This window comes from Chelonoidis abingdonii, chromosome 1 (genome assembly GCF_003597395.2).
Source record: "Chelonoidis abingdonii isolate Lonesome George chromosome 1, CheloAbing_2.0, whole genome shotgun sequence".
NCBI lineage: Eukaryota > Metazoa > Chordata > Testudines > Testudinidae > Chelonoidis > Chelonoidis abingdonii.
The window spans coordinates 94,736,740-94,762,753 of NC_133769.1; the positions used below are offsets into that span (position 1 = coordinate 94,736,740).

The window sequence follows — 26,014 nt, forward strand, 5'->3', positions numbered from 1 at the left end:
TCCCGGATTGTCTGTGCTCTGCTGTATTGCTCTCCCAGCAGATATCAGGGTGATTGAAGTCTCCCATGAGAACCAGGGCCTACAATCTAGTAACTTCTGTTAGTTGCCGGAAGAAAGCCTCGTCCACCTCATCCCCATGGTCTCCTGGTCTACAGCAGACTCCCAGCACAACATCACCCTTGTTGCTCACACATCTAAACTTAATCCAGAGACTCCCAGGTTTTTCTGCAGTTTCATACCAGAGCTCTGAGCAGTCATACTTCTCTCTTACAAACAGTGCAATTCCTCCACTTTGTCCGCCCTGCCTGTCCTTCCTGAACAGATTATATCCATCCATGACAGTACTCCAGTCATGTGAGTTATCCCACCGAGTCTCTGTTATTCCAATAGCATCAAGTACACCATAGATCAACTGTGCTGCACAGAGTACAGTAAGACTCCTAGCAATATATGAACAGAAATGATAATTTGAAGTTGTATTGGGTACACAGAAAATGACAGGTTTAGTTAGGCTACGATAAGGTACTGTCATATTCTCAGCTCCTATTGACATCCCAATGGCAGTTAAGATTGGGTGGCAGGCTGCAAGACGCTTTGTTTACCCGAGCGTCCGCAGGTATGGCCGCTTGCAGCTCCCAGTGACTGCAGCTCGCTGTTCCTGGCTATTGGGAGCTGCAGGAAGCGATGGCCTGGCCAGTGGGAGCTGCTCCTATTGACATCCCTATGACAGTTAAGATTGGGTGGTCACATTGCATAGTAAGTGTTATCTTAATGGTGCATGAGCCCCCTCCATTATGAACCAGTTTTAGTAGGTATCTCACCGGTGCTCGGAATGTCATTAGGAAGCTTCTGGTTCTTCCAGATGAAAGATGGGCTGGTAGTCATTGGTTTTGTCTCATTCTGATGAGTGTCATACTGCAGGAGGGTCTGGAACTGTGACAGAGTATAGAAATGAACTTTGTTAATAGCTCTCGTGCTCAGTCCCTTTCCTTTGCTTCATCCTCCCATAATGCACTACACAACCCTCAGCAAAATAGACTCATGCCCTGTACTGCAGTGATGTGTCCCCTCCAGCCTGGTTCATGTTTCTGTTTTTCATATTCTGCCTGTACTACTACTCTGTTCTTCCCAGAAGTGCAGCAGTCCCACAAAGTCTGGTGGTTTTGACTTTATCGGTCTACTAAGTCATCAGGGTGACGTCTTTCTCCACTTGCCTCATTGTGCTGCTGTGAAGAGGCATGCTCTCAAAATGGCAGAGAGGAGATAAACAAGTTCCCCTCGGCCTGTTCAACACCAACAAGACACACCTGCAAGGCTTGTTCTGCCTGGAGTGGAGGGAGCTTAAAAGGGAACACCTGCCCCAGGATGGGGCAGTGAACAGGACGAAGGCTGCCCTGCCTCTGAAAGCCAAGCTGGGCTCATAGAGAGAGACAGCAACAAGCTTCACTTCTCCCAAAGCTGCACAACTGAGCCTCAAAACAACATGCCCCATGAGGAGGGGCTGGAGATAGACCCCCATCTAGACTAAGCCCAAAGAGCTAACCCAGGAAGACTTCCTGAGTCCCAGGTCACCCTTACTTTTCTCTAATTTCCCATGGACTCCCCTCTCCCAGAAGAGAAGAAAGAGAGGAGAACACTTTTAATTTGTTTGCTTGCTTCCTTACCCCCCACACCTGCACACAGACAGCTCTAGTACACCTCCCTTTCAGCTCTGGCTATCCCTCTTGTCATAGTCACATTCTAACCCAGGGCCTCCAGTTCCCCTCTCACAGATCACCACAGAATACGTTCTTAATGGAATTACATACTTGATAGGTATCTACTGATGTATACAACAGGGACAAATTGACATCAAGATCTCCAAATTCGTCCAGGGTCACTGGACCCAATGCACCTGTGGACACAAGGAACAGATCAATGAAGGAGCCTGGCACTTTCCCAAGAAGCATTAACATGTGACAAGAAGAGAGGTGTAAATTAAGAGACTTCTGATGTTAGGGTTTTTCTTCCCATTAACCTTCTGCATCTACATAACAGGACCCTTCTTAGCACCCATATCAGCTTATTCAACCTCTGCTTCTCCCCTATTTCCAAACTATTTTTGCTTTAAAATATGAGTTTGAAATTGGTAAAAGGAGTAGATCTGACAATACTGAAGAATGAAGCCTCCCTGACCACAGAGAAGATACAACTCATGTAGCAACCAGTTTGTTTTATTTCCATACACTGATCCTGCCAACGTGCCTTCAAGGGACCATCTCTAGAGGTGAGAAGGAAACTCTGATTCTATCCTTGGTCTTAAAGTCTGTTAACAAGGAGGGAAATACAGAGATAATTTATGTTCTTTTCTACTGGCTTCACTTGGGCTAGATTTTCATCTTTTGAGGGATAGCTGTTTGGGTCTAATAACCTTGTGTATCTTGCCATTTTTAATCATACTTTTTCTTACCTGCTGCTTTCTTTCTTATGATGGGGAACACATACATTCCATAACTCAGGATACATTAATGTTATAGACTAAGGATTTTAGGGTGTAATCTTCAAAATCACTCAGTGTTGGCCTAATTCTTCTCCCTCTGAAGTCAATGGTGAAATTGATGCTGATGCTTTCTTGCCCAATGGTAGCTGTGACTAAATGTTATCTACTATACTTACTCCCCACACTGCCATCCAGGACAATGACAAAAGAAGACCTGGATACATTTTTGGGGATGAAGCTTAGAGATGGATTTGGTTCAATGTTATGTATACTTCATCCTCATCCAACCTTGTGTCTAGCCTAAAATAAAACCTGGACGCCAGTCAGATGACAGGGAAGAGTCTAATGGACTCTGCAACTCACTTGGATGCCTCACTATTACACATCCTTTGGTCCACCCAGGCAATAGTCCCCATATAGACAATTCAGTCCTCTACACCTACACCAGAAAAGCACAATGTAATAAGGCCAAGGGTGCTGAACACGTCATCTTATTCTGTGCTGACCAGGAAGTGCCCCTCCCACTATCCAGGAGTATTCCTCCTAGGTCATTTCTGTACCCTTTACACCACCAGACCAGTGTGAAGAGCCTGCAGCCCAGGAGAGATTCTGGCCCTCAAACACTTTGGTCCTAATTGAAATTTATAAAAAGTTTCATCTCTTATTTTGTATGTGATGTATATGCAGGGGGATTCTCTGTGTATGGATATTACTTAATCTGTTTTTTCAGTGCTGATTATCACAGTATATTTGGAAAAATCAACTGAACAGAACAAGAGGGAAGACAACTCATTGCAGAGTCTGAACCCATTCAGCAGTAAGAGACTGCCCCTCATGCCCACCTGGAAAACAAACTCCCTCTCCCCACAGTCCACTCAGTGAGCTGTTGCTCAGAATTGTACTTGATTACCTTTAAATGTGACGTTCCGAAACTGTTCAGTGAAATCAGTGAGACTCTCAACTGGATGTTGGGAGATCAGAAGTTTCTGCAGGACGTGTCCAAAGAGCAAGACTCCATCCAAATAGCCGACAATATAGTCATTATTCAGCTAGAATAGGGGAAAAAAATAAGCTGGCAACACAGCCTGTTTATATCTCCATCCAAAACTGCAGCATAGTTGGGAGTATCAGCTCAGGAAAAACTTCAGGAATGGAACAGCAGAAGCTGCTGCAGATCAGAGTGAAGTGCATTGGTAGTGGTGGTGTGTGGTTCAGGCTTGGAAAAATAGGATGCTGCAAGGTGGGATTGAGATATATAAGCAGAGTGAGGTGATGCAGCCACAGGTCCGTAGTAAGAGGATACTGCAGGTCAAGATTCAGGTGCAGTGACAGAACTGGGGAGGCCCTAAGACTGGAATAGCAAGAGGTGCTGTGGGTCAAAAGTATTTTCCACGAGACACCTCCTGACGACTGTTGATTTCTAAATCTTCCATGCCTTGGGTTTAGTTCACTAGTCTGTAATACTTGATGGTGCCTCAAAGGTTTCTACAAACCTGCAGGGGAGACTTGATGATATTAAAGGTACATAAGGCACTGGTCCTGCCTGACTTTTTGCTGATGCAACCCAGGTAGCAGAAAGTTGACCCGGAAAAGAAATGCAACGGCATAAGCTCCAAATAACCCAGGATCTGCTGTGACATTGTAGATGACAGGCCTCAAACGGGCAGAGCAAGGTCACCCATAAAAAATCACTGAATTACCTTTCATCAGAGTTCATTCTGTTGTTCTGCACCAGAGGGCAGTAGCGATACCATTACACTTATCCTCAGGGGCAAGGAAAGCCAACTAAGCCCTGTAGTTGTACTGCTCAGCTAGAAACCTGTCACAAGAGGGTCTCCCACTTCCAAATCCCCCACTTATTCTCCTTTGGGAGCAAGGTGCTTCATGTCTGTCTTCCCACAGCTCCCTCAAATCACAATTCCAGACCCTTCCTTTTTCCCTGGCTTCCTCTGTAGTGTAGCAGAGTTTCTGTTTCTCAGCTCTTGTTTTCCCCACAGTCTGTGTCTCTGAAACCTGGCCACAGCTCCTTTTTCCCTCACAGCCCCACCTCATCTATAAATCTGGCCTGAATTATGTAGTATAGCTACTCTAGAAAGCATCTGATAGACTGTACAGTCACCCCAAAACTTAAGGTACAGTCCATATTTTCTACTTCTGAGGGCATTCTATGCCAAAAAATTAAAAATTCTGTAAATGATATATTAAAATTCTGCAAATGTTATTTGTCAAATAAATGTGGAGGCTCCAGCATGGCATTGGGGAGCACAGGCCACTGGCTGCACAGACATGGGAGATCACTGTGCAGCTCCCCTTCCTTCCCCAGGACATGGACTCAGCAGTGAGGCTGCACCCAACTCTGACACAGCGCAAGGACCAGGCCTGCCCCAGAAACACCCCAGAGCCCTGTCCCTCCATGCCAGGTGCACCAGGTGTGGGCAAGCAGGCTCAGCAAGGCAGGATGCAAGTGTGGAGGGCTTAGCGTGGGGGGATCCAGGCGTGGGTTAAGAGGGTTCTGTGTGGGGCAATCTGCGTGCGGGTGGCTCAGTGGGAGAGCTGAGTGTGGGCAGGATCTGGATGCATAGGGGCTTGTTGGGGGGTTCTGGGTGGAATGGTAATGGGACTGTACTGGGGGGCCCAGGTGAAGGGGGTTGGTGCTCAGCAGGGGGGGTTCTGAGTGTGTGGGCATGGAATAGAGCTCAGCAGGGGGGGGTCTGGGTTTGGGGGCTCAGTGGGGGGTCCAGATGCTGGAGGTGTGGGGTTCAGTTGGCTTGCGATCCAGATGCAGCTGGTTGGGATTCAGTAGGGTGGGATTCAGTAGGTGTGGGTGGTCTTCTGGGTGGTCCAGGTACAGGGGGAATGGGGCTTGTCACGGGGGGTTCTGGTTACAGGGGTAGGGTGAGGCTCAGAGGGAGGGAGTAGGTATGAGGGAATCTGGATGCACAGGAGTTAGATGGATGGGGGAGCAGCTGCTTGTATAGTAATCCCTCCCCCTGCAGCTAAGGAGCAATAGGTACAGGAAGTGCTGGGGGGGGGGGTGCGGTTTGCAGAGCTTCCTACTGCCGAGGGAGAAATCTGGGGGTGGGTCTGACCCAACCCCAGATGCTATATAGGAGAAGAGGAAGTCCCATCCTCCCCAGCTCAGCCGGAACTAGCAGCTGAGCCTGGCGCAGGGTAGGAGCCACCAGCCGTGTCTTCCCCAATTCTGCCCCCAACCCACAGTGATCTACCACTCTGCTGGCTGCCCTGGGCACCTGAAACATGCTGCTGGGGAGCATAGTTTTGTGGCTTCCCTTTGCTTCCTTGTCAGAGAGTCATTTTTCTGTGGGGAAACAAAGAAATCTGGGGGGGACATAAATTCTGTACATGCGCAGTGGCACAGAATTCCCCCAGGAGTAAAAATTTTCACAGCTCTCTCCCAAGTCCCATAAATTAGACACTTGCAGGCCAATTAAAAGCTTTGAACTTAGTTTGGGCCTCATAGAGTAGTACAACCATCTTGCACCTTTGCTTTATGATGCTGTAACCCCACATCATGATGTCAGAATATAGCAGGAGAATGAGATGTAATCCAGCATTGTCACACTGTCATGACATGAAGAGTTAAACATTGCTATACCACGCTGCTGTTTTGCAATGTGATTAATTTGTTTTGTGGGATGAGTACAGTCAGTAGCAGCCTTTTTATTTATGTTTTTGGAACACTCTTGTTTGAACACAGGTGAGCTGGATGAAATGATCAGATATGAAATAGTGTGGTTACCAGGTATTCTTCTGTGGAATTTATGGAATTCGGTGTGTAACTGGGCGGTGGCAGCGTCAAGACAAGGACATTCCGCATATAACTGTCTGATTTGGTGTTGTTGTGAAAGTAGATGTTACTGCAAAGAAAAACACAAGTGCTTCAGGGACAATGATAGCAGGAGCAGGGCAGACCTCCAGCTCTGCATACCTAGAGAGACCTTCCCCCTCTCTCCAAAACAAACATTTGATTAACAGGTTCACATGGTGGTTCTCAAACTTTTTGACATTGTAAATCACTTTCACTGTGGTAGACACATCCCTTTCCATTGTTCACATTACCCCTGTGGCAGCTATAGTGTTTAGCTACACAAAATTGTAATATTGGGACAAATCTGAAAAGACCAGATTAAAAAAAAAACACATATGACTAAATAGATTCTATTGCCCTGTTTTGTTTCTGTGCTGTTTATTTTCTGTCCCTGCTTGAACACTTTACACGTAGAGAGACTGAGTCCCAGATCCAAAATGCCATCTAGGCTTCTAACATCTATTAAAATCAGTGGAAGTTAGGAGCCTAAATACCTGGGCCCGAGTCTCTTCTTGGTGTCTGAAGACTCCATTACTACAATATCTCCAGATTACTGGTCAATTTGTTTTTGACCTCTGATGCATTTACTATCTTCCTAATTTTGGTGTCCTTTACAAACTTGATCACAGCAGAATTTACACAACAGAAACACTTGGCCAAGAAAGATATGAAATAGCTATGCAGGGTGCAGAGAAGGACTGGCTTGTTTTTCCTTAGTTTAGTGAGCTAAAAGAGTCTGTGGAAACCATCAAAGTTTGGTGATGAGCTACACTAGCAGGATGGGCCACTGCTTGAAGATGGCTGCTACTTCACTTCATGACAGAAGCAGCTCTGCAGACCATCTACAAGTGCTCCACAAACCACAGTCTGAGAACCACTTGCTGAAAGCATCACTGAGAGGAGATTGACTATAAGTATCAATGGGAAAGGCCAGTATTATATCATTGTATTTGGTACAGTTGGATTGCTTAAAGCTCCTTTTGTGAATCTCCTCCCATAACTCACATTTGATTGCTCATTCTTGTCTTTTTAACTTTCAGAATGAATTTAGTGTCAGAGTAAGAGCTTTGGAGTCCAAAGTCCTCTCTTTAGCCCAGAGCCGTAACAACGAATTTTTGTGCCGCAGGCAAGAGTCGGCTCCAGGCTCTTCGGTGGCAATTTGGCGGTGGGTCCCTGAGTCCCTCTCAGAGAGAAGCACCCGCCACTGAAGAATGAATGAAGCGGCAGCAGCAATTCGGTGGCAGGTCCTTCTTCCGACAGGGACTCAGGGAGAAGAAGCAGCGGCGGTAAGCTGCCGCCGAAGCGCCGCCGATCGTGGTAGAGCTGTGCCCCTCTGTTTTTTGTGCCCAAGGCAAGTGCCTCACTCGCCTCGCCCTTGTTACGGCACTGCTTTAGCCCAAGCACAGGAGGCAGCAGCAGCCTCCCCACCCCCATACCCACTGTCCCTGCCCTTAATAATATCCTCAGATATTCACGCTGCACCTTTCACCCTGAAGGGATCTCAAAGCACTTTACAATCAGGCTAGGACTGAACAATAGGGAAAATTCCCTGGAGCCCACAGGATTTAGTAGCTCTGCGAGAGACCTCCGAGCAATGGCTGACTTAGCTCTACAGATGAACATGATCTATGCTTCAGTCCTGGCTGACAGAGGGCTCTTGGCCCAACAGAATTTAAATCCACAGAGCTATCTGGGGAACTCCACCACTTGAGAAAAGTGGGGCCTGACCCAGTTACCTTCTGCTGCTTGTTTGGATTTAGCATATTTCTGTGTTTGTATTTGAGAAGGCCTGATCTGAGACATCCCATAAACTACAGGGTTATGTTAAAATCAAACACAAGCAGCAAGGAATGGCAGGAGGGCATGGCACTGAGGCAGCTGGACCTGTCAGAAGACAACATGCTGCAGCAACTGCAGTGGTGGCTCCAATCCTCCTACTGAAGGGAGAAAAAAATCATCTCATCCCCCCATCCCAGGCAGAGTGGAGATTTAGTCTGTGCTATCACTGCACAGACGACCCTATCTGTACATATTTTTACACACGATGGTGATGCGGGGCCACGTATAAATGAATTTATCTTCAAAACACCTCTATAGAAGTTGTCTATATGGCATCAGCAAAGCGCATTAGAATGGTGTGATTTGTAAAATGCTTTAACTGCCCCATGTAGACCTTGCTGACATGAACTAAAAGATACTCAGACTGTGTTAACATAATCCTTTTAGCTTGTTCCAGAAAGGTCCATGCAGGGCAGTAGGAGCACTGTTCACTGAAGCGCTTTATCAATCACATCCTCTAACATGCTTTGCCAGTGCCATGTAAACCAACCCTTAGTGACGTGCCCTAGGTCTGTGGCAGAGCCAGGAATGAAGCCCAAGTGTTCGAGTCCAAGAAGCGTGCCTTAACCAGGAGCACATCTTCCTCCCCAGTCTGCTCTTTACATCTATATCAACACAACACCACTGAAATATAGGCAGCTGGGCGGGGGAGAGAGGCAATCAGTTTCAGACACCACTCTGCACGCTAGTGAAGGCAAGGAAATTGTGGCTAAGGACAGAAGGGCATTCCCCTGATCTTATGGAAAGTGTCATAGGAAGCTTGATGTCAACACAACGCTTACAGTACCCCACGTTTTCAAGGTGTCATCTGAAAAGCACACACACCAAGTGAACTGCAGGCTACTTCATGTATTCCCTTTGGAGGAGGAAAGATTGAGTTGAGCCTGTTGGAACTTTAAACTGTGATTCCAAGAGGTGTTTGAACCTAGATCTTAGATTACTAAACTATTCCTTTAGTGCCTCAAACGTGACCCAGAAAGGCCAGCTCTAGGATTGACAGGCATTCAGACTCCATGGTCCTGGGGATTCTCAGCCTCTTTGAGGTTGCCACTACTGGAACAAGTTAGCATATATTGTCTTAGTGATATTGAACTGAGATAACCAGTCCATTTCACATAGAACTGTAATCAGTGAAAGGCTCCACAAACCATTCCTAATCTGAGTTTTCCTGGTTTTTTGCCTGCCAGCCATTGCATGGACCTGATTGGAACTGGTGACTTATAGTCACAGGATATTTAGAGTACCATGAATAGTACTCTGTTTTGTGAAATTTTCAATAGCTCTTACATCATTCTAACATCCATAATAAAAATTTGTCCTATACATACCATCAAAGAGATGGTCAATATACTACTGCTACCTGATTTCCTTCAGATTTATATACTTGCTCACATCCAAGCTTAGTATGTTTCAAAGAGGGATTTAATCCTAGGGCAAACCTGAAAGACCATTTCTCTCAATGCCATCAACTCTTACTGACAACAACTCCCTTCCCTGTTATTGCAGATATGTGTTTGAATGAAAACTTCTAGACCTCCAGCTGCTGTTCCATCCTGCAGTGATGTCAGAATCTTGTATTTGTGAAATCCCATTGAGATCACTGCTGTGGAGGTCAGTGCAATAACTGGCCTGGTAATAGCCTCTCTCTCTCTCACCTTTATATAAGTCTGACAAACTGGAAAATCAGAATAGCAAGAAAACAATCCAGGTGCTAGAGGAAATGGTAAATGTAGGGAGATTTTTAAACAAATCCCATATGTCATTTGGCCAAATTATGCAACTAAGTAGAACTGGGTAGGAAACAGTTTTCCTGTCCTGCGAGAAATTTCATGATTTGAAAAGCATCTTATGCTACAGTGGGACAAAACCGAGACCTTTGAAAAAAAAATTGTGAAAAATCAGAATGACCAACTATAGAATAACCAATGGCCTAGTGGTTATGGCACTCTCTTAGGATGCAGGAGCCATAAGACATCTAGGTTCTAGGGCCTGCTCTGCCTAATTCAGAGCAGAGACTTGAACTGTGGTCATTTACATCCCAGCTGAGTACATTAGCTACCAGGCTATTCTAAGGTGTATCTCTTCTGTTGGAGCTGTTCCATTTCGTGTAAGTTAAATATTCATTGGCTCAGAAAGAAAGACTGATGCTATAGCCCCATGGTTAGGGCACTCACCTGGAATGAGGTAGACTTGTGTTCAGGTCACTGCTCTGAATTAGGCAAAGCAGGCCCTAGAACCTAGACATCTTATGGTTCCTGCATCCTAAGAGAGGGCCATAACCAGCAGGCTATTCCAGGGTCTCTTGCGCTTTTATTTTGAGTAGAAATTTCAACTTAGAGTTGAGAAAAACTTTAATCAAAACTGCCCTTTTCACAGGGTTTGACAAATCAACATTTTTGGATGAAAAACTTTGTCAAAAAATTCCTGACCACCTCTACAGCTAAGGGGAATATGAGAAATGTCTACAATTATATTAAGGGCATAAATACCAAGTATTTCGGTGCCTAGTGGGATTTTCAAAATCGCCTAAGCAGGTTAGGTCCCTAACTTCTATTGATTTGAATGAGTTAGGTGCCTAACTCACTCAGCGGGCAGAGACAGATCCAGCAGGGGTCAATTTATTGTGTCTAGTCTAGACGCGATAAATCGATCGCCGAGTGCTCTCCCATCGACACCGGTACTCCACCGAAGCGAGAGGTGCAAGCGGAGTCAACAGCAGAGCGTCAGCAGTTGACTCACCACAGTGAAGACACTGTGGTGAGTAGATCTAAGTATGTTAAATTCAGCTACATTATTCACGTAGCAGAAGTTGTGTAACATAGATTGATACACACACACACACCCCCGGTGTAGACTAGGCCTTAGATGTTTTTGAAAATCCCACCAGGCCCCTCTCTGCTTCTTTAGGTGCCTCTATACCTTTGAAAATTCTAGCCTTCTGGCCAGATTTTCAAAGGAGCCTAAGGTAGTTAGATGCCCAAATCCTACTGAGTACCTAACTACCTTAGGCTCCTTTGAAGATCCCATCTTAAAGAAGGAGCGAAATCACGTAAGGTGATCTGAAGTGGCTGTAATTAGGAATACTAAGATGAACTGAGCAAGTGAATATTTAGGCTGAATACCAGGAAATATATCCTAGTAGGGTGATCCATTTGGCTATGGAATAGTCTCTCAGTGGAGGTGGTGGAAGCCCCACTACTTATGTCATTTAAAATTGGACAAGACAAAGCCCTGAAGAATATCTTTTTGGGTGCATTCCTGCATTTGCTGGTGGGGTAGTAGGGAGGAAGATAGAAAGGACACTAGCTTCTGACTTTGATTTCCGTTATTCTATAATTTCATCCTGCAGTGAGGTCATGACTCTATGATTATGACATCAGTCCAAAATTTAGATGCCTTTGAAAAAATCTAACATGGATTGGATAAGTGATGTGGAGGATGCGTCCTGGTTGAAACACCAAAAAGCTTTGATAATTGGCTAAAAGGGGGTCAAGAAGACTATGAAAAGGAGGTGACTGAGAAATATTTCATGGTAAAATGTCTCCTCAGCATGACAGTTCCTCTTGCACTATTTCCATTAGCTCCATCCTACAAGAAATGGGAGTGGGGGCAGAAGGAAAACCAGTGGTGATACTTTACTTGTGAAGATCCACCAGGATGATGACTATGTCCTCATCCACTTTCTCTTCCCCAAGGATTGTCTTGACATCAGCTGGGGATCCACACATGATGATCACTACAAACCAGGCAAAGACAGATGGAGAGAAGGTGAGAGGCATACAATTAAGGAGAGGGGGACAAATAGAGTTTTACATACTGTTCTTAGACCATAAACTCTAGAATAGCAGGGCTACAGCAAGTCAGGACTGAGAGGCATTGCCAGAAATAGGAGAACAGATAGTTGTGGGTCAGGACTGAACTACACAGTCAGTGGGAGGCAAAAGCTTGCTCAGCACCTGCCCACATTATGCCTGACTCCGGCCATTATCAGCACCTTCCTTTCATGAGCATTAAAATTGCACATAGATGGAGTGCAGCGTAAACTACTATCAGTAACATGGTATAGAAGGTTCTAAGGCAAAGGGCATTAGAAGAATAAACCATTAATCTGTCACTGGCTTCCTTATTCTCATGCTCCCTCTCCCCATTGATGTCAGGGGTTCGGATTATCATAAGCACTTGTTAATACAGCTGAGGCATCACCACCATGCCCAGGGTTTCAAGCAGGGATTGGTCATTCCCCCATGTTTGAAATGAGTCCCCTTGTTGCACAAAAGGGGTGTGTGTGAGAGAGAAACAGACACAGAGAAAAGCTGGGCATTCTTGTGACACAGGAATCCAAACTATGACCAGGGGCTACTGGGTTATGAATGCTCCACTGGACAGGGCTTGTAGGAAGACAGTGCCATGTCTTCAGAAGATAATCTATCCCAAGAAGCCTCTACAAGCAGAATATGCCCATATGCTTTATCAGGACAGTGGGGGAATTGAGTTCTGTGCCATCTTCCCACATTCACAAAAATAGAAGAGGAAAAAGAGTGTCTGTGCTCTTTCTGCCATAAATGGAAATATTTTCCCCAGAACATAACCCAGGCAGTAGTGAATAGACAGAGATCAACGGCATGCATGCAAGGGAGAGGGAACTCTTTTCTCCCCTTACCATTGCTTTTCCGGCTCTGATCCTTCACAATTTTCTTTAATTGTTCTGGTGTCCTTAAAACCTCTTTGAATTTCACCTCTGAAGAGAAGTATGAGACTCCAGCCTCCAGTGCATTGAGGTACCTGATGCAGGGTAGGAAGTGTGGGTTATAGATCAGCTGAAAATATTGCTAATGCCTTACATTTAAATAGTAAAATGTCTGATAGACTGTTTACAGCACATAAGGATCACTTCACCTACTACAGAAATGTAGCCATTTCTGCGTTGGAATGTAGCAGCCATTCTGCATCAGTAAAGTTAAACAACAGAATTTGGGAGGGAAAGCAGTAGAGAATGTGAGCATAAAAAGGAAAACTTTGAACCTGACCAAGAACCACTTAAATCTGGTATTATAAAGGGTTGGTTCAGATAATTCATTAATGTAGTAAGATAATTTTCAAAACAGAAAACTTTGAGGAATTACAAAATCTAGTGAGTGAAGTTGAATGGGAGATTGAGGAATCCTAGAAGATACAAATTGAAGTGCAAATGGGGTTTTCCAAGGGACTGCTTAAAGACCTGAGGTTTAAAAAAAAGTGATTAAAAACTATAGGAGGTAAAAAAATAAGAGTGCAAAGTCAAGTAAGACTCGCTGGGAAGAGATAAGGAGAGGAAAAAAGCAGAATGAGTAAGTGCAAGGTAAAATCACTAAAGGGACATTGTCAATTTGAAAATCCTATTTCTATCTGAAAATTTTGTACCTCCTATAGTTACGAAAGAGATTTTGAGTCACTATGTCTGAAAAATTAGCGGAGGGAGAACAAATAATTTTCTCTATTTTTCCTCCTCTGGTTTGCTTAGTTTGCAACGTAACAGCACTTGGGGCACCATCCTTTGAGGTGCTGAACACCTTTTTCTCCTATTGTCTTCAGTAAGAAAAGAGGGTGCTCTGCACCTCACCAAGATCATGCCCTTAGTGAGTAAGGCTCCAATCTTGCACATATTCAGGTGTCTTAACAACTTTACACACATGAATAGTCTCATTGGAGATACTCATGCCTCTAAATATTTGTGGGGTGGAAATAATCAGATCTTATTATTTAATAGGTGCTTTATCAGAAATTGGATCTTGAAAAGAAAATAGTCAATTTAAAACACTTCAAGTTAACCACAACACTTTACACAAAATAAGTCCTTCCTGAAAATAACAATACAAAGTTTGAACAATTAAGAAGTAAGGAAGACCATGACAAGTAGTATTGATAAAGGAAATACAGAAAATATGAAAATACACAAATCAACAGCTCTGAATGGTAGGAAACCTAAGGTATTAAAGGAATCTAGATAAAGAATATATGGTACCATGGACATTTATTTTTGGAAAGTTATGGAGAACTGGGGATATAGCAGAAGATTAGAGAAAAAACACTAATTTTCAAAACATGAAAGAAAAATGATCCCGGCAATTACCATCCTGTAAGTCAAGTTTCTATCCTTAATAAAAGGACAAATACTAAGAGAAAATGGTCATTAAACACCTATGAGATAATGGAACTGGGATTGTATTTTAGTTCCCAATTCAACAGAGCACTTAAATACATGCTTAAGTCACACTGAAGTCAATAGGGTTCAAGCTGATGCATAAAGTTCAGCAGGTACTGATGTCTTTTCCTGACAGAGAGCAATAAAGAATAAATCTTTCCACACAAACTTGATTGCTTTTTTAGTTTAATTTCCGAATCACTGGAAGAGTGGAGTGCACTAAATGTAATATTTGGATGTCAATAAAGCAATTGTCTCAATCTTACTTGAAAAATTAATTCAAACTGGGATAGGAACACACACAAACTGACAATTGGCTGATTGTGGGACATAAACAAAGGGTAATGATAAATAGCAATATATTGTGCAGGTAAAGTGTCTGTTGGACTATCACAGAGATTGATATTAAGTCTGTACTAACATCTTCATTAATGAAAAATAGAATAAAATATACTAATGAAATGCCAATATGATATGAAATTAGGAGGAACTGTACCTAGCACTGAGGACAACGAAAAAAAAACACCAAGGGACTTAGAAAGATTAAAGTCTGGGCAAAAAGTAACTAAATAAGATTGATTCAACTTGGGAAAAGACATTGTACTGTAACTAAAGGAAAAAAAATCAGTATCATTGATTCAAATCCAATGGTAATGAAGAAGACTCTAAAAAACTGAACAAGGCCTAAGGGTGATAGCAGACAGCAGATTAGATATGATTTTACAATTCAATGACAGAAAGAGCAGCCCCTGCAGTTGCATATACTGAAGTATCATGTCACAGAGCAGAAAAGTAATAATATCCCTCTATGGCCATGGTCTGGTGAGACCATACCTAGGTTATTGCTTTCATTATAAGTCATTTCATTCAGAGAAGAACATTGATCAGAGTTTGAAAGGCATTCAGTGTAACATAAATAACCAGTGACTGGAGGGACTATGGTGAGGGAGAATTAAAAGAGCTAACTCAGGCCCTGAACTTGCAGACTTTTATGCATATCAGTAGTACTAAATGGGGCCTCTCATATGTAAAGCCAGATGCATAACCATTTACATTCGGGATTTAAACAGGCTACAAATGTTTGAATGGTGTAAAACCAAGGGCTTGATTTTTTTTCTTCCTTCCACAGCCATCAGATACCCCTTTTCCCCTAGCAAGATACAAGTAACCACTGGACTGATTTGTATCCTGTGTGGGGACAATCAGGCATCAAGGAGGAAGTAGAGGAATTACTTAGGATGATATAGAAAGTCATTACTAGGAGTGATGGGATGAAATTGAAAGAGGGAAAATTTAATTTAGATGCCAACAAAAACTCAGGCAGTGAAATGTATTAGACTGTGAAATATTCTCCCAATGGACGTGATGAAAGTCTGTAGCTTGGGAACATTGTCAAGCAGACCGGACATAACACTGGTAAATGTAGTGTAGAGCAGTGGTTCTCAAACCAAGGCCACCGCTTGTTCAGGGAAAGCCCCTGGCGGGCCAGGCCAGTTTGTTTACCTGCCGCGTCTGCAGGTTCGGCTGATCGCAGCTTCCAGTGGCTGCGGTTCGCCGCTCCAGGCCAATGGGGGCTGCGGGAAGTAGCAGGCAGGACATCCCTTGGCCCACGCTGCTTTCTGCAGCTCCCATTGGCCTGGAACAGCGAATCGTGGTCATAGGGAGCTGCGATCGGCCGAACCTGCAGATGTGGCGGGTAAACAAACTGGCCCAGCCCACCAGGGGCTTTCCCTGAACAAGCAGCGGCCCTAGTTTGAGAACCACTGGTGTAGAGAATATTGCTGTTCTGGAAAGGAGAGGGATTGGATGGTCTAATTGGTCTTTTCCAACTCTCAATTCTATGAGAGCAATAGAGAGAGAGAGAAAGAGAGAGAGGGAGAAATCTAAGGAGAGCCTAAAGAAATCATGCCAGAGATGAGTCCAAGTTTTCTAGGACAGTAGCTGGGAGAGACTTGGGAATGTTTTTACCAGAAGCAGTCTTCTGTGATGTTATTTGTCTTATACAGGTAGGTGGATTCCCAGGAGCTGGTTTTGAATGGCAAATTGGACTTTTTCCAGAAGTCAACGAAGAAGTAGGTCAGTTTCCTGGCTGGAGTCAGGATTCGAGTTAGGTTGTCTTTATAGTCACATGACAGCCCAAAGCTCCCTGCAGAGATCATTGGGAAGTCCAATATTGTGTCAATGCTAAGGGGAAGAAGAGAGGGGGGGAAAAAACAATATGACTGATAAATGAATTGATGTCATATCAAGGTAGCTACCATGTGATTCACATGCCCAGTACTTTCTCACTTTGTGTCCTGACTTTGTTTTACAACAAACTAATTAAAATGTCAGAACAGCATAATGGTGCTCAACTGACAATTTAACTAGCCTCGATATAGGTACACTGCATGCCTCCACTACACACTACCCTTCCAAATGATTATGACATAATTATAATCTATTTTATGCAAGATAAGTCATGTGAGGTGTCATTGGAAACGTTATGATTTACTGAATGTGATTATCCTATTTGTGTGCATGTATCATGTTTCTATCTGAAGTTATGGATATTGACTCTGTATCTGTATTTTAAATGTACTAACGCATGGATGGATGGGTAACATACACTAGACAAGATGCTTTCAGTCTAGATAGTGAGTGGGGAAGGGACTATTCAGGGCAATGGGCCATTAGGAAAAAACAATAGGCCTTAGGAGAAGCTTATCTCCCACCTGGGGAGCCTTCCTGAGAATGCTACAGCCTCCAAGTAATGGCTGCTATGACTCTACAAGGACATGTAATGAGATCACATGTCTCTAAACTGCATCTTGGGATGTCAGGGCTTGGCTACATTGGCACTTTACAGCGCTGCAACTTTCGCGCTCAGGGGTGTGAAAAAACACCCCCCTGAGCGCTGCAAGATGCAGCGCTGTAAAGTGTCAGTGTAATCAGGGCGGCAGCACTGGGAGCGCGGCTCCCAGCGCTGCATGCTACACCCGTAAGGGATGTGGTTTACAAGCAGCGCTCCCTCCCAGCGCTCCCTCCCAGCTCCCTCCCAGCGCTGCGGCTCTGACTACACTCACACTTCAAAGCGCTGCCGGGTTAGTGCTTTGAAATTTCTAATGTAGCCAAGCCCTCAGTATTTTTCCACAGACTGGTCTGGAAACTGAGCTTGAGAACAATGGGTTCCCACCATATGCAAAAAGTTAAATAAGGCAGGGAGTGACATCATCTGGTGTTCTTTTCTCCCCACCTAAGAAGACTCCTGGAAACACCTGAGGAACAAAGAGTGGACTGGAGGAAGTGCTGGACCCAGGCTAAAGGGATTTCTAGCCTGTGAGTGAAACATCTGGGGATTCCGAGCTGCAAAGCAAGTGCAGCTTGCCCTTAAGAATCTGCAGCCTGCTTGTATCATCTCTTAGATTTGATATGATTAGCAGGTTCTCACTCTATCTAGCATATCAAATTTAGTTTGCATTTTTTGTTTATTTGATAGATAATCTGCTTTGATCTCTTTGCTATCACTTATAATCACTTAAAAAATCTTTTGTAGTTAATAAACTTGTTTTTGCTTTATCTAACCACTGAGCTGGAGTGAAGTGCATGGGAATCATAGCTCTGGGCAATGTCACAGCAGTATAGTGTGAGACGGAGCCCAGGCTGGTGGGTAAGGGGGCCAAGTGGCACCCCAGTTCTGGGTAGCACCCTAGGGGGAACCCATCACAGTTGCTGTGATGCCATCTTCTGGTGCTAGGAGTGGGTCTGAAACCTATTAGCTGTTCCATGAACTTTTAAAATAAGTTATCAGAGGGTGATGATTGTCATTTTCTTGAGGCCAGAGGGGAGCTAGAAACAAAAAGCTACCTGTCTGCTGACTGATCAATCCCTGTATAATCTTTCTCTCAACCTCTAAGTGTGATATAAGAACCTCTAGAACTAGTTATCACATTTCATCTTATGTAGGGGGTAAAATTATTGTACAATGCCAGCCTATGCACTAAGGCTATCTAAAATAGCTTAGTAAAGTCTTGTTATTTCCATCAAGACAGTTTTGGATGAACTGTGGGCTGACATCCTTTGCCAGGTGAATGATGTCAGATTAATCACAGGCCACCAATAGCTATTCTTCTTAAATGGGTTTTAGCATTTCACAGAGCAGGGCTGGAGGAGAGATTTTCAGAGCCATTGACAAATCTTACTTCTGCAACCAGACTTCTTAGTGTATTTTGGGGAAGGGGAAATAGCAGTGGTTATAGACAGGGCTGGCTCCAGGCACCAGCCCAGCAAGCAGCTGCTTGGGGCGGCCAATGGTGAGGGGCGGCACGTCTGGGTCTTCAGCGGCAGGTCCCTCACTCCCTCTCGGAGTGAAGGACCAGCTGCCAAATTGCCGCCAAAGACTGAAGCGGCGGTGGTAAAGCTACAGATCGCGATCGCGGTTTTGGGGGGGTTTTTTTGCTTTTTTTTCTTTTTGCTCCTTGGGGTGGCAAAAACCCTGGAGCTGCCCCTGGTTATACGGACAAACATGGCAAACCTCCACCTGGGGTGAATTTATGAAAACACCACTATTTTTTCTCCATAGAGAGGTTGTAATGGGTGAAGGTATTTTCTGCAATGTTGCACTGTTATCACTTTACACTAGAAAAATTCTGCAATTCTTTTAGGACAATGTTTTACACTTAATAGGAAATATTGTACTGAACAATATGGCAATTAGAATTATCTGGCACTGATATGACAGAACTACTGTCTAACTTTATCTCCAGGTAAAGGTCATTATTATTAAGAAGTGACATAGCTTATGTTTGACGCAGTAGAAAAGGGGGAGCCAGTGGAGGGATGTACAGTGCTCAGGAGGACAACTGATGCAGTGAGCCAGGAAGATGATTTCATTGTTAAAATGGAAATTTACCAGGCTGGTTTAGAGTACTGCCAGGTAAATAACCTGCTTTTGGTTCCCAAATCTGTTCATTTTACCCTGGGTCAACTTGGTTGCCTAATGGTTAGTGCTCTTCGTTGCCATGCAGAAGCTTCAACTCCTCATAAACCTTCTGAATTAACCGGGGGGTGGGGAATAAGACTTGAGAATTATTGTAAACAACTCAGTGAAGCTCTTTGATCAAGGTACAGCAGGAGTCCAAAAAAGCAATGGTAGGATGCTTAAGGAATGGGATGGAGTGTAATACAGAAAATATTATAATACTGCTATATACAAAGCAGGTAATATTACTGTATAATATAAATCAATCACACACCCTCACAAGGAATAATATGTTCAGTTCTGGTCATCCCACCTCAAAAAGGATATAGAAGAAACAGAATGGGGTCAGAGGTGGGCAGTCAGAATGAGAAGGGACATGGAAAAACTCTTATGAGGGAGACTGAAAAGTCTGGGATGCTTTACCTTAGGGAGGAGGCAAATACAAGAGAGCATGATTAAAAACATACAAAACAGTGAGTGGAAAAGAGAAGGTGGATTTCTATTCACACTGACTCATGGTAAAAGAGCAAAGAAACATTCATGCAATTGAAAGAAGGTAAATTCAAAACTGATTAAAGAAAATATTTTTTTTCACACAATGCACAAGTAGGCTATAGAACGCTTTGCAACAGGATATCATTGAGGCCTAGAGCGTAGCAGGATTCAAAAAAGGGTCAGACCATAATTTCATGGATAACAGTATTTTCACTTATATATACACACAACATTTTACTCTTGTATTCTTTATGTATATAACAGGAAATATTGTGACAAAGTTCCTCCTCTACCTTGGTGGGTCCTGCGCTTATTGGCAGATTTGCTCACCTCAGTGATCTTCCCCACAGTCTGGATCAACTCCTCCTGTGTCTGATCAGGAGTTGGGAGTAGTGCAGCCCCTGCTCTAGTCACTCAGGGAACAGAAAACTACTCAGCCAGTGACCAGTATATTTGCCCTCTACCAGACTCCTGTACCCACTGGCCTGGGTCTGTCACATATCCCTCCCCCCTGCTCAACACCAAGGGGTTGGGCAGCTTGGAATGCCAGACAGTGCACACGTGACAAGCCATCGGCATTACGTGACGGCTCCCTGCTCTGTGTTGCACATGGAACTGGAAAGGTTGGAGGGATAAGAACCACCTGGTCACCCTTGTGTTCTTCTCCTTGTTCCGCTGCATCCATTGAAGAGGGCATGGTCGGTCACGAGGACAAATCTGCGCCCCGAGCAAGTAGTAGCGCAATGCTTCCATGGCCCATTTTACGGCGAGGCACTCTCTCTCCCACCACTGCATATTTTTGTTCCCTCGGAAGAGTTTCCTACTGAGGTAGAGAATTGGGTGTTCCTCCTCCCCGACCATCTGTGATAGAACGGACCCCAACCCTACTTCCGATGCATCTGTCTGTCAGGATAAATTCCTTGGTGAAATCAGGGGCTATCAGTACAGGGTTACTGCAGAGGGCAGTCCGTAGGTCTGTGAATGCTTCCTCTGCTGCGTCAGACCATCTCACCAGATCAGGTCCACGGGCTTTCACTAGGTCAGTCAGGGGCTTGCCCTTGTGCAAAGTGGGGGATAAATCGTCGGTAATACCCCACTACACCTAGGAATGCCCGGACTTGTTTTCTTGCGACGCGGTCGGGCCAATTTTGGATGGCCTCCAACTTGTTCACTTGGGGTTTTACCAGACCTTTTCCCACAATGTAGCCAAGATATTTGGCCTCTGTAAACCCTACAGCGCACTTGGCAGGTTTTGCTGTAAGGCCAGCTCGCCTGAAGTATCAAGGACTGCCTCCACCTTCTCTAGGTGGGTTTCCCAGTCTGGGGTATGAATGACCACATCGTCCAAGTAGGCAGCAGCATAACTGTTATGCGGGCGTAATAGCTTGTCCATGAGGCGCTGGAAAGTAGCTGGGGCCCCATGTAGTCCAAAAGGGAGGACAGTATATTGAAAAAGACCCTCTGGTGTAGAGAACGCAGTCTTTTCCTTTGCGTCTTCCGCAAGGGGAATCTGCCAGTACCCCTTTGTCAAGTCTAGGGTAGTCAAGTACCAGGCATTCCCAGACGGTCCACTAGCTCATCTATGCGAGGTATGGGGTACGCATCGAACTGGGATACTTCGTTTAGTCGCCAGAAGTCATTGCAAAACCTTGTGGTGCCATCAGGTTGGGCACCAGCACGACTGGGCTGGACCACTGACTGTGGGATTCTTCGATGATCCCCAACTCCAGCATTTTTTTTACTTCTGCTTTTATTTCCTCCCTTTTGGCCACTGGCACCCGATAGGGCCTCATTGTTATTCTGGCCCCAGGGTTCGTGACGATGTGGTGATATGTCTCGGTTGTTCGACCTGGTTTTGTCGAGAACACATCTGGTTCCGGAAGAATCATCTCAGACACCTCATTCTTCTGGTCTGGTGTTAAATTGGGAGACACTCTCACCTGTTTGGAAGGCTTATTTTCCTGGGTTAGGTCTTTTCGGATAGTTATGCATGCCTCTTGTGCATGCCAGGGTTTCAGAAGGTTGATGTGATAAATCTGTTCTTGCTTTCGGTGTCCTGGCTGCTGCAACTTGTAGGTTACTTCCCCCACAGGTTCAACTACCTCAGAAGGCACCTGCCATTGGGCCAGAAGCTTGCTTTCTGCCGTGCGTACCAACACCATCACCTGATCCCCTGGTTGGAACAGTTAGACTTTTGCCTGGCGATTGTAATAGGTTCTCTGGTCCTCCAGTGTCTTTTCTAAATGTTCCCGTACAATAGGGGAGACACGGGCTATCCAGTCTCGCATCTGTATTACATGTTCTATTATATTTCTCCCCTCATTGGGTTCCTCTTCCCAAATCTCTTTGGCGATACCTAGTATGCCACAGGGGTGACGTCCGTATAATAACTCGAATGGGGAAAACCCAGTTGAGGCCTGAGGTACCTCCTGGATAGCGAACATAAGGTAGGGCAGTAGGGTGTCCAACTCCTTCCCGTCCCGACTTACCACCTTCCTTATCATAGCCTTGAGGGTTCGATTAAACCTTTCTACCAACCTATCAGTCTGCGGATGGTAAACTGAAGTTCTCAGGGTATGTATATGAAGTGGCGTACAGAGGTCCTTCATTAGCTTTGACATAAATGGGGTTCCTTGGTCTGTTAATATCTCCTTTGGTAGCCCCACTCGGGCAAAGATCCCCACCAGCTCTTTGGCTATCGTTTTAGAGGCTGTGTTCCGCAGGGGGACAGCTTCTGGGTAGCGAGTAGCATAGTCCAAAGCAACAAGTATAAATTGGTGGCCCCGAGCCATCTTCTCCAGGGGTCCCACTAGTCCCATGGCTATTCACTCAAAGGGGACCTCTATGATGGGAAAGGGTATTAAAGGTGCCCTCAGGTGGGGACGGGGACTGTGCAGCTGACACTCCGGGCAGCATGTACAGTACCTTCGCACTTCTTCATGTACTCCGGGCCAGAAGAACCGTCGTAGGACTCGTGCCAGGGTCTTCTCTACCCCCAAGTGCCCCCCAAAAAGATGACTATGCGCAAGACTTAATACAGCGTTCTGGTGTTTTTGAGGTACTAAGATCTGTTGTACCTTCTGCCCCTGTACTGATGCAACTCGGTATAAGAGATTCTTCTTCATTATGAAGCAGGGTCCTGGCCCCTGTGTTCTCCCTTCCACAGGGACCCCATCTATTTCAGTCACCTCCTTTCTAATGTTGTTGTAACTTGGGTCTTCAGCCTGGTCCCATCCAAAATTTCCTCTTCCGGGGCTAACCTGCCCAAGATCTAGGGGCCCAGTCTCTGTTGCCTCTACTGGTTCAGAAGCGTTAGGGTGGGGGTCAGACTCAGGAGCTTCTCCCTCCTGGGTGGCCTCCTCTTCAGCTACTTGGGTCTGCCTACCTACGAGAGCGACCCTCTGGTTTTGGGCCAGTATTCTGGTTCCCAAGGCCTTAGCTGCGCTCTTTTCCCTTTTCAACTTTCTACCATGTCTGGGAATGGAAAATAAATCTGGGGATATTTCAGAGAAGACTGGGGGTTGACAGTCTACTGTGGATGCCTCACTAACTTCAGGATTCCCCTCTTTCTCCAATCCTCCTACTGGGAGTAAGTCTCCAAACCGTGGGAAAGTCCATACCTTTGAGCACCAGGTATGGTAGTTTAGGACTACCTTGTGTGTGTTGTCCTGTACTCGAGCATGGTGGGTAATACAACTGTCCCATGATGGCGTGTTATATCCCTTGATAATCGTCTTAGGCCGCAGAGTGGACTACACTTCCACAAGCTATCTTCGAAGATACATAGCATACCTGCTTTCCGTTAGCATCCCCGATACCGTGCTTGTGGTTCTCTACCATTTGGGTTATGTCTGGTTATGGAATGTAAATATGTAGGGGCGCTTAGTTGAAGACCTTCACAGGGGATTAGGTGAGCATGGGTCTGAGGCAGTTCCTGGTTACACTGCATCGGCTCTCAGCATTGGACCATGTGCAGGATTATGGTACCGCACTCCCCGCGATGGCATATATCTGTATGGGGCTTGGGGCATTCCCCTAGGTCTGGTGGTTTGGGCAGGTGAAAACAGCTAACATATTTTCCTCGTCTCTTAGTGGGGCTTTCGATCTTTGTGGCATTTTGGTGTATTCCTGTCAGCTCCTCCTCATTCTAATTGCCAACTGGGTTCCTGAGTGGCCCAGTTCCCTCCAAAGCTCTGGTAGGGCTTAGTTGCTGCTAGTTTACCAGGGTGCTCTTCTTTATCTGGTGGGTGGGTCAGCTCCTCGCTGTTCCTTTGCTCATTATCTACCAGTTGCACAACCTATTCATAGGTTGGAGGGTTTCAATGTTCGGTTGGCTTACCAGGCACGTTAAGATTTTTCTTGGCCTAGGTTAGTTTCCCTCGTGTATCTGTCGTGACCGAAACTCTAGTATTCCTCTGGAGCTCCAGGACTCCGTTCGCAACAGTGTTCGGCAAGATGGATGAGGGTCAATACAATTGGGACCGAGTTATTTCCTGTACCTCTGCCACTTGTCGCAACCTCTGGGCCCGCACTGCTCAGTCGTACCCCAGATCTGGCTCAGATCTCTCGTGGGTTCAGCAGGGGTAGTCTCTGCAGCTCTTCAGGCAGTCATGTAAGCCCTTGGGCTTCTCCACGAAGAATGTGGCAAGGATGCCAGGCCACTGATCAAAGGCCAGGCTCCCACAGGGCTGTCCTCGAAAGAGAGGGATGCCTCTACATGCAATCTCTCGGGTCCATTTCTGCAGCCAATGCTGGGCCCGTAGACGGCGTTCCTCTCGCATGGCACGGTTCCAGCTCTGCTAAGGGTCTTTTAACTTGGTTCACCAGTTCGCAACTAGCTCGGTTCTTTAGAAACCTGGTCTCATCGAGGCAATAGTCTCTTGCTGTCAGGCCGAATGCCTCCTGTTGGCAGCTGCCGTTGGACCAGTAGTCTCCTTTCGAGCGCTGCTGTAGCTTGTGATCAATGGCCTTCACGTCGTCATATGTGTGAAAAAAAATAACCCTAGCACCTTCTTTGTTTTTTATATACACCCTCCTTCTCTTGCGCGTGAATGCAACCAGAATCACCGCCCATGCAATGTGACAGAGTTCCCTCTACTTGGTGGTCCTGCGTCTATAGTAGGAATTTTTTCTCACGCTCAGTGATTTCCCAACAGTTGGATTCAATCCTCTGGGGCATGTTCCTGATCAGGAGTTGGGAGCTTTGGGGGACTATGCCCGCCTCTACTCCGTGTTCCAGCAGGGCGTGGATGCAAGCTATCTTATAGTACTCTGTAACAGCTGCATGCAGTCACAACTCCCTGGGCTACTTCCCATGGCCTCCTCCAAACACCTTCTTTATCCTCACACAGGATCTTCTCTTGGTGTCTGATAACTTGTACCTATGGTATGTTCCTCCAGCACACCCTAGCTCCTCATCAGCTCCTTGTGTCTTCGCTCCAAGTCCTCACAACACATTCCTCTCCTCTAGTCTCTCCCCACCTGACTGGAGTGAGCTCCTTTTTAACCCAGGCGCCCTTATTAGCTTGCCTGCCTTGATTGGCGCAGGTGTTTAATCACGCCGTCTGCCTATTAATTGGTTCTAGCAGTTCTGATTACTCCAGTGCAGCCCCTGCTCTAGTCACTCAGGGAACAGAAAACTACTCAGCCAGTGACTAGTATATTTGCCCTCTACCAGACTCCTGTACCACACTGGCCTGGGTCTGTCACAATATATTTTTAAAAACAAGAATTTTGGAAGGCATATAATCACTCATATTTCAGGGAATGAGCAAACTTCTAAATATTGGGGATTAGGAGGAAACCATCTCTTAGTGCACATTATCCCAGCACTGTCTTCTGCAAGGTTTCTTGCACCTTCCTCTGAAGCATCAACTACAGTCCACTGCCGTGACAAGATACTTGTCTAGATGGACCACTTGTCTGAGCCAATATAGAGATTCCTATGTTCAAGATCATTTCTGTCTCCTTCTGAGAACTTGAGTGATCAGACTACTTTTTGTCAATCATTATCACTCCTCTCCTGAGTCCTACCTAGTAAAGCAGTTGCATGAATAAGCTCTTTAGGGGGCATTTTGTCCTTGCCAGAGGTAGTAGCCAGGTATAAGAGCTCTGTAGGACCCTGATTGTGAAGCACAGTATATGCCCCACATACAAGTTCAGTGTCTATGCTAGTCTGAGTAAGAAACAATCTTTTTGAGTATTTTACTTCCTTGGAATACAGTAATGTTT

At 45.3% G+C, this 26,014-nt stretch overlaps 1 protein-coding gene across 1 annotated transcript in view; it reads right to left on the bottom strand.

The window, feature by feature from the left end:
* The window catches only part of GUCY2C (guanylate cyclase 2C), a 69,839-nt gene that overhangs the window by 39,875 nt on the left and 3,950 nt on the right, over nucleotides 1-26,014 (bottom strand). Inside the window, exons 4-10 of the mRNA XM_032803145.2 lie at nucleotides 16,297-16,512; nucleotides 12,808-12,929; nucleotides 11,787-11,883; nucleotides 6,240-6,357; nucleotides 3,390-3,528; nucleotides 1,809-1,894; nucleotides 822-933 (exon numbers count right to left, since the gene is read on the bottom strand). Of these exons, the coding sequence (XP_032659036.2) occupies nucleotides 822-933; nucleotides 1,809-1,894; nucleotides 3,390-3,528; nucleotides 6,240-6,357; nucleotides 11,787-11,883; nucleotides 12,808-12,929; nucleotides 16,297-16,512 (890 nt within the window). The remainder of the gene's footprint in view (nucleotides 1-821; nucleotides 934-1,808; nucleotides 1,895-3,389; nucleotides 3,529-6,239; nucleotides 6,358-11,786; nucleotides 11,884-12,807; nucleotides 12,930-16,296; nucleotides 16,513-26,014) is intronic.